Source organism: Chlorocebus sabaeus, chromosome 1 (assembly GCF_047675955.1).
Source record: "Chlorocebus sabaeus isolate Y175 chromosome 1, mChlSab1.0.hap1, whole genome shotgun sequence".
In the NCBI taxonomy this organism is placed as follows: domain Eukaryota; kingdom Metazoa; phylum Chordata; class Mammalia; order Primates; family Cercopithecidae; genus Chlorocebus; species Chlorocebus sabaeus.
The window spans coordinates 97,531,662-97,547,052 of record NC_132904.1 but is presented as its reverse complement, the minus strand read 5'-3'; the positions used below and the strand labels follow the sequence as shown (position 1 = coordinate 97,547,052).

At 38.0% G+C, this 15,391-nt stretch overlaps 1 protein-coding gene across 2 annotated transcripts in view; it reads right to left on the bottom strand.

Moving 5' to 3' along the window:
- Nucleotides 1-1,577: 1,577 nt before the first annotated feature.
- The window catches only part of ARHGAP42 (Rho GTPase activating protein 42), a 314,274-nt gene continuing 300,460 nt past the window's right edge, over nt 1,578-15,391 (bottom strand). For both annotated transcript variants that reach the window (XM_038005287.2, XM_073020535.1), the window contains exons 23-24: nt 7,984-8,063; nt 1,578-6,842 (exon numbers count right to left, since the gene is read on the bottom strand). In XM_038005287.2, coding sequence (XP_037861215.2) covers nt 6,754-6,842; nt 7,984-8,063 — 169 coding nt within the window. In that variant the 3' untranslated portion in view covers nt 1,578-6,753. The remainder of the gene's footprint in view (nt 6,843-7,983; nt 8,064-15,391) is intronic.

Genomic DNA, 15,391 nt, shown 5'->3' with positions numbered 1-15,391 from the left:
ATTCTGTAGAATGTCCTCAATCTGGGCTTATCTGATGTTTTTCTAATGGTTACACTGGAATTATGGGTTTGGGGAAAGAAAACCACAGAGGGGAAGTGCTCTTCACATCACATATTATGGGGTTCAAGTCAACCACATGATATCAGTGATATTGTCTTTTTTTTTTTTTTTTTTTTTGAGACAGAGTCTCGCTCTGTCACCCAGGCTAGAGTGCAGTAGCGCAATCTCGGCTCACTGCAAGCTCCGCCTCCCGGGTCACGCCATTCTCCTACCTCAGCCTCCTGAGTAGCTGGGACTACAGGCGCCCGTCACCACGCCCGGCTAGTTTTTTTTTTTTTTTTTTTAGTAGAGACGGGGTTTCACCGTGTTGGCCAGGATGGTCTCGATCTCCTGACCTCGTGATCCGCCTGCCTCAGCCTCCCAAAGTGCTGGGATTACAGGCGTGAGCCACCAGGCCCAGCCCTGATATTAAGTTTTACCACTTGGTTAAGACAGTGGCTACTAGGTTTCTTTTCTGTAAAGTTATGAGAGTTTTCCATACTCTAAATTTTGGAAATGAGATACTAAGTCTAGCTCACCTTTAAGCAGGAGAGGATTAAATTCTACCTGCTAGAGGGAAAAGTAACTATAACTCCAATTATGATTTGGAATATTTTTCTAAAGATTTGTCTCTTCTCCCTCGTTTTTTTACATAAATAAAATTTATTGTCATTGATATCCATGTGGATCCATGGATATTCATTTTATACTTTGTTTTATAAGCCAATCATTCAATACTGCATTATTTTGTTGCTCAAATCATTCTAGCTTTGGCCACTGGAAGCTAATTCATTTTTAATTCTAAAATATCAGTTATAGGGGATTCCAGGCCAACATTTTTAACCAACATTCTTAAACAGTAGCTCATCTACAATAATCTATAATATCTAACTAATAGTCCGTTCCTGCTTAACTATACTGGCGTTAACATTAATCCTTATAACTTAACAGGTGTTGTGTCATTACTTTATCTCTTTTCCTCTGATATTGATGAAAACTACAACCTATGTGAGCAAGCCAGGTTGTCCAATGGTCAAACCTGTGAGGCTTAGTTTTGGCAAAGTGATTTGCTGCACTCTGATAATCTATGGAGCAATGCAAAAGAAATACACGATTCTCTTTTTTTGATGCAGTGAAACAAAGTTTTACCTAGAAATCAAGTCATGACCAAGAGGGTCATAAAACTAATAAAAATGGATGGGAAGAATTTGTACGCTGATATTTCATTCATAGTACACTTGGAAACTTTTACAAACATATATTTTCAGGTAAGCTTGTGTGCTTGTTATATTTAGTATTTTGCATATCACCCATTTCCCTCTCCCCTTGGTGGATATCTGCATTATTAATAGGTTATCAACATTAACATTTTCCAAAGCTTGCAGAATACCAATTTGTGAGGAGAAGGTCACCAAATTCTGCTATGATTTAGCCATATCAAAGTGATCACTCACAGTACCAGAAACCTTGTTTTTCCTCTACATAAAGCCAAGAGAATTGCCCTTCAACACAGTGGGTCTTCAAGTACAAAGACTAAATTAAAATGTGCTTACAAAGTTTATTTTTAAAGTTATTTAAAACACAGTGTAACCATACATTAAAAATATTGTGGCAATTCAGGATTAGGAATAAACATGAAGTTATTTACATGTTGGCACATGTACGTGTGTATATGTACACAAAGTGCAGATAAATACAGAAATACTACAAAATAAACAAAAAATTCAATGATAATTTATGGACAACCACTTTTATATTTATTACTTAATTTGTCATGTTAATGACTGCAAAGAAGCTCCTAGTACTGAAATATAATATCTAAACATCCGACTTTTATATAAACTACAGTACCTCAAATTTTAACAGTATATAAATAGGATTCTGAATTAAAAACCCAGGTGTCTTCCCTGCCAAATTCCCTATTTGTTAAGGTTTCAGCTCAGAAATCAAGGACTCCGAAAATCTCAACCTTTCTTATGTGGTGGTATCTTGGATTTTAAGTATAAACCGTGAGCAGACAGTGTTCTTAGACCAGTTCTTGTGGGGATCATTCTCTGCAAAAAGGAGGCAGTTGAGGGTACACTGACAGATATAAAACCTCAAAAATGCTGCCATATAGAGATTAAAAGTGTGTGTTTTATATATATATGTATATGTAGCCATATATTTTTATATAAAATGCATTTTTATATAAAATGCATTTTTATATAAAATGCACACTTTTAATCTATAAAACTGAGTAAATTCAAGGCAAAATTGAGCTGCTGTCAGCTCTGGATGCAAAAACACCATGGGAAACACTGGGGAAAGATTGCAGATGGTCCAAAGGGGAGAAAGTGGTAAACCTACTGACGAGGTTTTGACACCTTCAGCCCCTGCCTCCTCCAACACTTTAGTTTCCCAAGTAGCCCTGTACACAAGCATCTTGAATGGTGGAGAATCTTTATGATGGCAATAAATGAAAATGATCTCCGCCTTCTGGGACTCTTCAGTAAGTGCACAGACTCCATTCTCTACACAGCACCAAGAAAAATTCACACTGAACTTGGCATCTCTCTCATGAGTGCCAAGAGGTAAAGGAATGACGGGCTGGGCTCCCTAAACCATAGAATACCTTCTAAACATTGGCCTAGGACATGCAGATCAATTTTCTGCCAATGGCTTACTGTGAATGCTGTCAACATTCTTATGTAAGACTTTTTATTTAAAACAGTGAGTGCAGCTGCCTTCAAAAAATAAAAAATCCAATTTATTGATTTGATCCTCTAAAAGTCCACATCATTCATAAACCTGAGTTTTCTGAAGGTTATTACCAAGTGGAACTGGCACATTTTGAAGCAGGGGGATAATGGTGACAACGAGGGATACAGTGTATGTGTTCAGGAAATTGAGACTAGTTGATGAATACTCGATGTTTGTATCTGTGAATCAACAGGAGACAGGTAGGACATAGACTATTCAGAAAATTATCTTTGTTTCTTAAAAGTGTTTTGATTTTGGAAGGTTAACCAAAAAGGGTAGGAGGCAAAGTTAAATAGCAATGTCTACCCTATGGGGAAACCTTTAGTCAAGAGGGAAGTAACTTCTGGACAAGAGTCAAGCCTCTGTTCTTTTTCGTGACCTGATCAGGAGATACGATTTCAGGGTCCTACGCAGTGATGTGAGGTCATGCCAGCAGCTGTGAATTACAAATGTATCACAAAACCAAAGAACAAAATCTGTTCCCTAAATTGGTCTGCCTCTGGCTTTAGTCAAAGTATAAGTCTAGCTGGGATTCTAAATGCTAAAGAAAGCATCTTGAATACATAATTTAACATATTAGTACAATTTGAAATGGCTTGAGGGAAAGCTCTGAGAGACTCTTCTCAACCGAAACCACATGAATAATGCCCTTTTTGACACCGACCAGAAGAATGGTGCTAGGAGTGAGAAGGTGAGCAGCGTACACCAGATTATGGTAAGAAATCTGTTTGCCTCACGACATAGTGAATTTTTAAGAAGGATGCCACATTATATAAAGCTAATTATCACAGAATAATAATAAAAGTCATATGTATCTTTATTTTTCCTACTTGGAAACCTAGATAATTTGGGGTTTTAAGGCACTTTTTTCCTTCACTATCTCTGAAAACACTCAGCAGACAAATCATTGTTGAGAAACCTGGTTGTGTTCATGCAAGTTACAAAGCACAGGCAACCCACGCAACAAGCAAAACCACTCACATCAAACAAGGAGAAATGCGCTTCCTCATACTTCATGAACATTACAGGAATACAAAGATGATTTTACTGTTCAGATATTTACACATAACACAACAGAAAAATCCTTCAGTTGACTAGTTTCCATAAACTTGGTAGCATTATGGCAAAACAAGAGAGTCATCTGTGAAATACATAAATGTTTTGTACTGAGGGATATTTTCACATAACACAGGAGATGATGAACTTAAATTGAGACCCCCTCAATCTCACTGTCATACTGATTATACTGTAAGCAGTGATTGGGATGCACAGGTTGCATGTTTCGAAGGTATGGATGTGGCAATTCTAATGTATCTTCACATTGTTTCTGAAAAGCTAAGGTTTTGTTATTGAACTACTATTAGAAGTTGAATGCGATCCTCTTCCAATATCTGGCATTGCCCTCCTGTGGAATTAACATTCTGTGTGATTCAGAGTACATGTCCTGACTTTCTCAATGCTCATAAATACCTTATCTGTAGGAAACTTACTTTAAGGGAAAAGCAGCTTCAGCCTATCTCCAATATATGGCCATGACTTGCTTACACATATAATCCATTATGAAGGAAAAAGAGCCATCCTCACAAATCTGGAAGATTAAAACTTCAAGCACAAGCACAACTTGAATCAGTGCTTCTGTAGCTTGTTTCAGCAAAGGGACCATAGCCAGTACTGTGGCTGCAACATATGTCTTTCCATCAGATACAGGAGTTAGGCTTCATATCCACGTCCTATGCAGTAAAAAAGCTTTAAACCTGAATGGAACATCCATAGAATTAGCTTTCAACAACTCAGAAGCAGGAACACTTTGGTCTGTGTTCAAATAAAATGAAGGTTGAGATTTTCTTTATGCAGCAGCAGGAGGAGTAGGATTCTGAATCTCTCTTTGGAGTCAAGTTGGTCTTTGAAAGAAAACCAATTTGCTTTTAAGAGATTCTAATCTAGCAGGATACCAGATGATGGCAAGCATGCTTAAACCAAGGGTGCCATATAGACTAAGGGACTGGTACATTGGAAACTACCTTCTGTTCCAGCAGAGGGCAATTAGAGTGTCAGCAATGCTGTTATTACTACTAAGGTCACCAAGGACCTAGACCAAGCAGATCTAGCAACACACGGTATTACAGTGTACAGAGGTCAACAGTGAGAGGTAAAAGAAAAAGATAGTCTTTTATCAAACTTTTACATTACATTGCTAATTTTTATTACAGAATATTTTTCATTCTTTTATTTGGATTCACTGATATTTATTCCTGATTCTGACTCTGCCAACGGTTATTCTCTCTACTTGTTAATTCTAATCTTATTCTTTTTATTTGTAAAAGCATAACTTTTCTGAGGCATAGTTGTGTGTGTATATGCGTATTTAACCTACTAAATCTAGAAACATTAATTTAAAGTAGAAGAGATCGAGATTACAGATTATAATCGCATGTAAAGAGTTTTATACAGTGAATACCTGAGAGTCTGCACAGTGGGGAACTCTGAAGTAATATGATGTAAGTAATATGAAGTAAAATGTCAAGAACAAGCAGGTCAGGACTGTGGCACTCAAAGGTCAGGTAACCAGCTTTTCAGGATCTTGAGAAGAAAGGCTCTTTGCCACATATAGATATTATATTTATAGAAATAATATATTAGAATTATTGAAATAGAAATATAGAATTAATGGTTCGTGCATGACCAGATGCTGATATATATATCAGTGGACAGTAAATACCTATTACTATGCTCTACAAATTGACTGCAATTGCTAATAAAGACTGTAAACTAAAAGGCACAGAAGAAAATCATGGACAGATTTTATTTCTGCTAAAGATCACAAAACAATTTCAACCTCTGTGGTTCAAAATAATTTAAGGATCTTGTACCTTTGTGTTTATTTTCTGTTTCAACTAAGGATAGACTTCAGAAGGCATAGCTTCCCTTGCAACGTTTTCAAACATCTTTTTCATTTGTAGGAGAACATTTCAAAAGTCCAAATTAAATTATCATTAAAATACTTTGACACTTTACAATCTTCCAAGTGGAAGTGAAGTTGTACGCCTTCATACTCTAGTTTTACAGTTTTCCCATGATTGGTAAATATTCTTCTGTGATGTTACTACAATGCTACTGGTAGAAAATATGTGCATATAATTTATCAGTATATTTTAATGTAAAATTTTATAAAAATCTCAAAGTTATGAAGATAGTTTTATACACCCTCTAAACTAGGGGTCAGCAAACTATAACCCATGAGCCAAATTTAACCCACCACAAAATATTTGCTATCAGGCCTTTACAGAAAAAGTTCGCTGATCCCTGTGCTAAACCAATGGAAGGTGTCTGGAATTCTGGACAGATTGTTTACAGTGGAGTCAGTGTATGACTTAATTTTACTTGCTTTATAGATACCATATACATTATTGCTTTTGAATATTATCATCTACTTGGAAAACAAATAAAGTTATATTAAAGACTTACATCCTTGAAATGTTTAGGACCAGCAAAACAGTCATATATAAAAGCAGTATATTTCTAAGAAAAAAAAACAATAAATGAACAATTTAAATTACATTTTTAACTAACAATTTCAGAGATCCTCAGAGAATGCCAGGCAGTAAAGGACAGATCTCAAAATCCATATAGCAGATTCTGGTTTCCAAATTTCTGGGATATAGTATTTAATACAGTATTTGAAACTCTACAATTGCTATGGAAGAGACATTGTGGAGAGTTACATATTATCCAAAAATACATTTTTCAGAAGCAAGATATTTTAAAGTAAGAAACCAACCAAAAAAGAATGGCCAACGATTTAAATCTTTTTTTCCATTAATAAGGAGCTACATAGTCTGCTGGTGAAGAACTTGATAGAAATGGACTGTTTTCACTTAGTGGGCTGATCCCTGTGTATCTGTGTCAGATAAAATCATAGCACTTATTCGTTACCATGGATACCATGAAGATACTGCCATCCACTAAATCGTATTAGAGGAAGACAACATAATTTTCTGGAACTAGTCCCGTTTTGCCTTCATAAGTTGCCTTTAACCATCCTGGTTCCACTGATGGGTACACTGGCAAAATAAACAAATAAATAGCACTCGGTCAACATTTGTGTCAAATAATTATATAAACAGATGGGTTAAAGTCCCACATCAGATTGTACGCACACAGTCAGTCCTCAATATCTGTGGGAGATTAGTTCCAGGACCTCTTGTGGATACCAGAAACTGCGGATGCTCATGTCCCTGATATAAAATGATGTAATATTTGCATATACCCTAGGGACATCCTCCTGTATGCTTTAAATCATTTCTAGATTACTTGTAATACCTTTCACAATGTAAAAACTATGTAAATAGTTGTTATACTATATATTTTTAAAATTTGTATTACTATTTATCTATTTTCCAACCTTTTTGATCCATAGTTGGTTAAATTGTGCATGCAGAACTCCTGGAATATACAGGGCCAACTATACGCTCAACTTAAATGTCCAAACAAAACAATGTCACAGCCCTTCAAAGTTGGAATGTCCTTTGCATTCACATAGTCAAATGAAACAATCTCTCCCTCTCACACACACATGTACAGACAGACACATACACACAAATGCCTGCAGGGGAGGAATGAATCCAGAGGGAATTTTAAAATTTTTTATTTCTTTCTTTTTCTTTTTCTTTTTTTGAGACAGAGTCTTGCTCTGTCGCCAGGCTGGAGTGCAGTGGAGCGATCTTGGCTCACTGCAACCTCCACCTCCTGGGTTCAAGCAATTCTCCTGCCTCAGCCTCCGGAGTAACTGGGACTACAGGCGCCTGCCACCATGCCTGGCTTGTTTTTTGTATTTTTTAGTAGAGACGAGGTTTCACTATGTTGGCCAGACTGGTCTCAATATCTTGACCTTGTGATCCGCCTGCCTCGGCCTTCCAAAGTGCTGGGATTATAGGTGTGAGTCACCGTGCCCAGCCTATTTATTTATTTTTTTGTGGGTTGGGCTGGGCTTACCCTCCTAAGCAGCTGGGACTACAGATGCACGCCACCCAGAGGGATTTGATGTGTTCATGCATGCCCGTCATGAGAGGCAGGACTTGGGATAGAATCTGAGGCTTCTGGCTTCTACTTGAGACTCATACCACCATGCTATTCCTTCATCCTCCCCATGCTATTCCTTCATCCTCCCCATGTGATACACTTAGAGGGAAGTGACATACTTACCATTAGAAAATATCGCTCCTTGTGGGAAGGAAAGCTCATGGCTGTGCTCTGCTTTACAGGAGTACATGGCTTTGGCTTGGCTGAAAGAGCAAGACAACTTGTCAAAACCTCAACACTCAACCTAAGGACATCTGTATTTAAAACTCTTCTTAAAGAATGCTATTCATTTTTACTTGTAATTGGAACATAATTCACATAAAGTGCATATATAAGTGTACATCGGTACTTTTTCCACTCAACACAATCATATTACCAGATCAAGAAATCAAGGATTACTAGCACACTAGAAACCTTTCTTGTGTTTCTAGGCAATGCCCTCCAGGGTAACCCCTGGCTTATAACAATATAGGTTGGTTTTAGAGACTGCTATTATTTAACTGTTTAATAAGTTGCTAAATAGGCTGTTTTTACAGCTATGTAGAAACCAAGGTTCCTAGGAACCCCAAAGCCTTTTTTTTCTCCCACTTTCATGTTCAGACTATCTGAGGTGAGATCCAAAAATTAAAAGGCTTAAAGAATATGGTAAGTAAGTTGATTGGGCATGATATAGGAAAAATAATAGGATAAGTTGATGATAAATGGCAACCAACTATAGTTTTACCATCAGGAAGATGATGGGGACAGGTGGAGGCTTTGCAAACCAGAGTACACCCATCCTTAACAAGAGAAGCCAACCACTCAGCTCCCAACCTCTGTCACTATGTGCACATTCGTGCTCAGTATAACCAGATACTCTTTTTTTCTTTTTTTTTTTTCAAGTGAAGTCAGAATTTAGGAATTATATATGAGATATGATTCAAAAATATTTCAGCCAACACTAGAAAGGCATCATCTGAGGCTGCTAATCAAGGCACCAGGCAGGTCTCCTTTAATCTGCAACATTCAATGACCTTGGTAAGACTTGCAACTGATCCCAACTCCAAGCACTTACCATCTCTTCCACCACCAGAGTCCAAGACAATAGCATTTCCAACCCGGTCGGCTGAATGGCTTCCTGGCTTCCTAGAACCTCTATTCCCTTACAATCCATTATCTATAGAGCAGCCAGAGGACAGCTGTAAAATGCCCATCAGATCACACTGCTTCCCTGACAACCCTTCAACTGGCTTCCTACTGTGGCCCACAAACTGTATGCAGTCAGGTGCCAGGTGGTCTCCCCTGCCTCTTTGTGTCCCTGCCTCTGTTCACCTACTCTACTCCAGTCACAACGGCCCTCTTTCTTTCCTTCAAACACGCCAAACTCACTCCCACCTCAGGCCAGCTATGTCCACGCCCTGAGATGTTTTCCTCTTGATCTTCACATGGCCATGTCCTTCAAGTTCATCTTAAATTTCAAGAGCTTTGCTGAAGGTCAGGCCTTCTCTGATCATACTCTCCGAAATAGTTGCCCAGGGAACTATCATATCTTCCTGCTTCAAGTCTGCATGGTATTGGTATCCGGTATTTTGTTATTATTGCTGATATTTTTATCCTCTCCCCTGGATAGAATGGAATCTCCACGAACAATGTCTGATGCTCAGTAGTAACTCAGTAAATGTTAGCTAAATGAATGAGTAAGAAAAAGGAAAGATGTTCTGGGTTCATTTTCTATATGATGAGTCTTTTTAAAGATTCAGGGCACCTTATCTATCCTCCTTGGGGTCCCAGCACTATACCTGCAAGGCAGCAGTATTTGCCTCCACAGCTCTCCCAAAGCAGCAGCATTACATTATAATTTCATTTCCCTATTGGAGCTCAACCCTGGGTCTTAACCCTACACTTCCAGAATGAGGTCCAGCCATTTAAACTGGGGTTCCCAAAGACTATCTGAAGATTGGAAAGTGTAGAGGAAAATTCTGGACCTGCCTCCAGTCTTTTCATCAGAGGTGATACTCAGGCTGTACTTTCAGACAGCTTGCTAGTAGGGCAGCTTTGGGAACGACCCTGAGCCCACACAGCACAACGTTCCAGTGAAACATGGTCTAAGGAAGAACTGAAGAAGTAGAGGCACTCAGAGAAGGACAGGACTTTAAAGAACTGTGTGTGTGCACATGAACACATGCATGTGGGTGTGCTAGTTGCATATAGGTGGGAAGTGAGAACATTATCAGGTTCTGAAGACTTCTAAGAATCAGACTATGGTAGGCTCAAGTAGAATGTAAACGTTTTCCCTATAAATCTTCTAGCCAACTATAACCATTTGATTTGATCAGGATATTACTGAGGACGGCAGAACCATTTTCCTAAAAAAAAGGAAAGATTTTTGCAAAAAATCACATTTTCTAATAGCAACAGCTTCTTCCAGTAAACAGTAAGACCATCTTTCTTTGAATCATTAAGATAAATTATAAAGAGATGTAAAAGGAAACAAACTCCAAAGTTGTAGAAGTGATTACAATATTCCTTACAATGGCCTAATTTTCAAAACTATACTTTAAAATGTACCCCAAATCTTGTAATTAATATTTTAGACATATATGGTCCCCTTATTTGTATTTATAGTATTTTGTGGGACTGGTTGAGGGAGGGGAAAAGCATACAGAATAATTATTATCACTAAATAAAGACATACATATTGTTAAATGCATCAAAACCACACAGCACAAAATACTACCTGTCATGACTTTTCAATTATCTGTGCACTGACTAGACGGAATTTTCTTCTGCTGAGACCTATAACTGCAGGTGTTAACTCTGCAGAGAGCTTTGATGATTTAATGTAGACTCTGTAACAGTGAAGTTTCCTCAGGTGCTAATGCTTCCTCTTTTACTGTCTTGGTGTATTGAAGAGGATGTGAAAATAACACTGTCACCTATTGTCTCTCTCTTCAGAAGATTCTAATCTCTCCTTGAAAAAGATTTTGAAAATCCTGCCTCTTACTGCTTGGGAGAGCGAGGTAATGGCACAGTCCTGAAAGCCATTTCTTCCCTTATCACTGGGAAAATCATCTGCCCACAAGCCTCATTCCTCATGCTAAATGCCGCCTAATGCATTTAATGAGTAAACTTACAAAAGTTTGACTGGGTCAGTGTGCAAAATTTACCAATGCTTATCTTAAACATAAGAGAAATTTTAAAAATTCACCAAAATTGATACAATGTCTTCCGGAGGCCTCTTTAACAATGAGAAATACACACATTTTGTATGCTATTGACAGTTTCACTTCTGAAGGGAGCAGGAGTGCACGGAGGTAGATACTAAAGCAATACTATATATAAAAGTGGAAATTTAAAAAAATCACAACAGTCTTAAGTATTCATCAGTAGAGAACTTAAAAAATAAATTAGAGCACACCAATCTAGTGAAGTATTATGCAGCAACTATAGATAATGCTATTGAAGAACTCATGCTATGAAACGATGTTAATGCGTAAGACAAAAAGTTTACAAATTTGTTTTTGGCAAGAATCCTAAATTGCCCATGACAGTTTATCAAGAAACACTGCATTTGTTTCTTGGGCACTAGTTGGAGATTTTTTTCTTTCTTTTGCTTTTTTTTTTTTTTTGAGATAGGGTCTCACTCCGTTGCTCAGGCCAATCAAGGCTCACTGCAGTCTTGACTTTCTGACCTCAGGTGATCTTCCCATCTTAGCCTCCCAGGTAGCTGGGACTATTAGGTGCACACCACTGTGACAATTAATGTTCTGTATTTTTTGTAGAGACAGGGTTTCAAATTCCTGGGCTCAAGTGGTCCACCCGCCTTGGCCTCCCAAAGTGCTGGGATTACAGGAGTGAGCCACTGTGCCCAGCCTAGTTGCAGATTTCTTAACATTAATTACATGTTCTTTTCATAGATTTTTTTTCCAACAAACACTGGCTGTTTCCAGCTTAAATATCTAAGTAATACTGAACGCCTCAATACTAAGAACTTCCACCTGAGCCTGTACAGTTAAAGCTGCTTGTGTCAAAGACATGCATATTGCAACTCCATTGAAAATGAAGTGAAAAAGTGAGTAAACAAGTATTTTTTATGTTAAAAATGTATATTTTATTTACTCATTCAACAATTTTATTGAGCATCTATTGTGCGTTGGGCACTATGATAGCAACAATACAGTGAACTCCTCTACCTTCCCCACATCCCCACCCAGGTGTCCGTTTCTGTGTGTTTATCACGGAGGAGTAGTTTTCAAAAGCATGGTCAAGAGAACTTGTGGAGGGGAGATAGAGGGGCAGGCAGGAGTCTAAGATATCATTGTGAAGCTAATGGAACGTGTATGACAATTCATTTATTTTGTATTATGTCAGGTATTAAAGATACTTGAAAAAATGTAAAACAGTTCAACTCTTTTGGAAAATATCATTTTTCATCAAAATTATGTTATTTGTGCTAATATGTAATAGGCTTATTCTTATTTTCAATAAATACATATTTTAAAATGTTCTGTTTGAATTTCTAATACAGTAAATATCAATAAATATAATCCAGAAAAACAGAAGCCCTTTGGGGATCCTTCATGATCTTTTAAGTTTATAAAGGTGTTGTGAGATCAGGAAGTTTGAGAACCACTGCCACAGAGCAGATTAGAAGGCTGTGCACCAAATTTTAACAGTTTTCTTCAGGTGATGAAATTATAAGTGGTTTTAACATACTTCTTCATTAGTTTTCACATTTTCTAAAGGAAAATCATTACATTATTATTTTAAACATCACAATTTTTTTTTGTTGTTGTTTATATGTGTTATGGTGATTTCTGCATCTTGTGTGTCTTACATATGTAACTGTGCTCTAAACCAGTGATTTATAGCCTTATAAAAAGTCAAACTCACTGGGCAAGAAAACTTTGTTGAGCTTTTTGTCCTTTGTAATTTTAAGCAAAATATTTGTCTTTTAAAATTTGACAACAGAAACATTTGATTATTTATAATGAACCAGACACTCAATTCTCAATCTATGCTTTTAATTCTCAATTCAACCTTCAAAGCATATTTGTATCGATTGCCTGATTATACTACTGTAAAGTGGATCTCTGCTCTGAGTATAACTGAGACCCAGGTGAAGGTTTTAAGGATGCTATTTTCCACATGCCTTTATAATGGTAAGACACAGCCTAGTGACATTTGGCTCTTAAAGGGATTTTATAGGTTAAGGAAAACAATTGTAAATAACCAATGTGTGCTTAGGGCTGTGCCGGGCACTATGACATTTTTCTCTATTCCAAAGGTTCTCAAACTTTCACGTACATAAGAATCACTTGGAGAGGCTGACAAAAATGCAGCTTCCCAAGGCCTCTGTCTTGGACATTGTGGTTTATAAGGTCTGTGGAAAACCCTGGAATCTTCATTTTAACAAGTCTTGCAGCCTGGCCCCTCCCATTCAAATGAACTTGCTTTCTTACTGATCTCCAGTCATGTCTTAGGAGTTAAAACCAGTGTCCTCTCCTGATCTCCTAAATCATTTTTTTGCAGCTTCTACCACTGTTGGCCAAGCTTTCTCATCCTGTCCATTCTTCTTTTTCTGAACCTTAAATAAAACCATTCCCCAAAGACCAATGCTTGGCCATTTGTTCTTTTTCATTTAGTAAGCCCCCTTGCTAGGTACCCTCACCTTCACCTATACAGTGTAATTGCTGTGTAGAAGTTTCTTAAATGGCATCAAACTCCATGCTCGCTCCTGGTTCCAGCTGCACCTTTCTAACTGCCTCTCATTGGCCCTCACAGCCTCCTCAAACCCTATGGCCAAAATTTTCCCTTCCTCCTACATACGCACAAGCTAACATCAGAAGCGAAACCACCATTCTTTCCAACACTGTCTCAGAGACTTGGAAACTTCTTTTCCTGTCCCTTACTCCTAGTATCAAAACAGTAGCCCAATTCTGATCCTATCCATAAAAATCTCCTTAGAGCTTTTCATCCCTTTGTTACTCTCCTGATTCAGGCCTTTTAAATCTTACCAGTTCCATCCTAAATGGTTGACTGTTCTCTCCCCTTCACAACCCCCTGGAACATGATCTGTTCTGGTGCATCACTGATTACATCACTCATGTGTTCAATGACCTGCAGTGCCTGCGGCAATGCCAGAGGGGTTACTTTTCTGTTGCTCGAGGCCATCCACTAAAATCTCCCAACTGGTCTCTTTCCCAAATATGGCTAGTCTTCCTGCTGCCTCTACTCCTTCCATCTCTTTCAAGGTCTAATTCAAGGGTAACCTTGAGCTCCTTAGGAAAAAAACAAAAATGAGACAGGCATTGTAGAGGGTCAGGGAAATTCCCTCAACTTCTATGAGTTGTTCAATTTTATTTAAGAGTACAAAAGAATATCAGGTAACTGTTAAGAGTTAGTGTTTAAATACCACTAATATATTAATCAGAGGCTTGAGTGTCTTAGGCAAGCAGTTTCAACGATAATTATAATAATAGTTATTAATGTAGAAACCATCTACAGAGCACCTGTCATGTTCAAACACAGTATTGCGTACATTCCCAACAATGTGGCAAGCTGAGAATTATGATCTTCGTTGTATGGATAAAGAAAATCGATTCCCCAAAATTGCTAGCTCTGAGGTTACACGAACTATAAAGTGGTGAACTAAAACTTTGAACTAGGGTCTGTCTGACCTAAAGTTCATTCATGTTCCCCTGTGCCTATCTCAGTGAAAAGCTGTGACACAAATCGCAAGTATTGTGAACTGACAGACTGTGACTCTGAAGGTAGAGCTGAGTGAGCTCTAAGTTTATCCTGATACCCATTAAAAGTTGATTTAGAATATTCAGAATATAAAAACGTATTAAAGAAGTATGAATCGGTCAGGCGCAGTGGCTCATGCCTGTAATCCCAGCACTTTGGGAGGCTGAGGCAGGTGGATCACCTGAGGTCAGGAGCTCAAGACCAGCCTTGTCAACCTGGTGAAACTCCATCTCTACTAAAATTACAAAAATTAGCTGGGCATGATGGTGGACGCCTGTAGTCTCAGCTACTCAGGAGGCTGAGGCAGGAGAATCACTTGAACCTGGGAGGCAGAGGTTGCAGTGAGCCAAGATCGCACCACTGCACTCCAGCCTGGTGACAGAGTGAGACTCTGTCTCAAAAAAACAAAAAAAAGAAGAAGAAAAAGAAGAAGTATGATTTGACTGTTGAACATCTGAGTGTATTTTTATTATATGATGGCTTTCTGATTTACTTCATCATAGATTGTTTTCTTAAAGCTCTATGGGGATTACCTCTTTGATTATGATTACTTGAGTTTTTACTTAACAGGCTGACTTTTTAGAGCTTTCTAATAAAAGGGCTCCATCTAGCGAGCAATTCAACTACGTAGCATAACAGAAGAAGTAGCAAGGTTAAATCCCTTATACCAAGGCCTAAAAATCAAGACAATCTCAGAGCAATGATGTCCGCTGTGACATGCATGGGGCTTAGTTTTCACCATGCCTTGGTCAAAAGGAAGAAGATAAAGTCGCTGCTGACAGAGCTAACGTGCAGGTGCTTT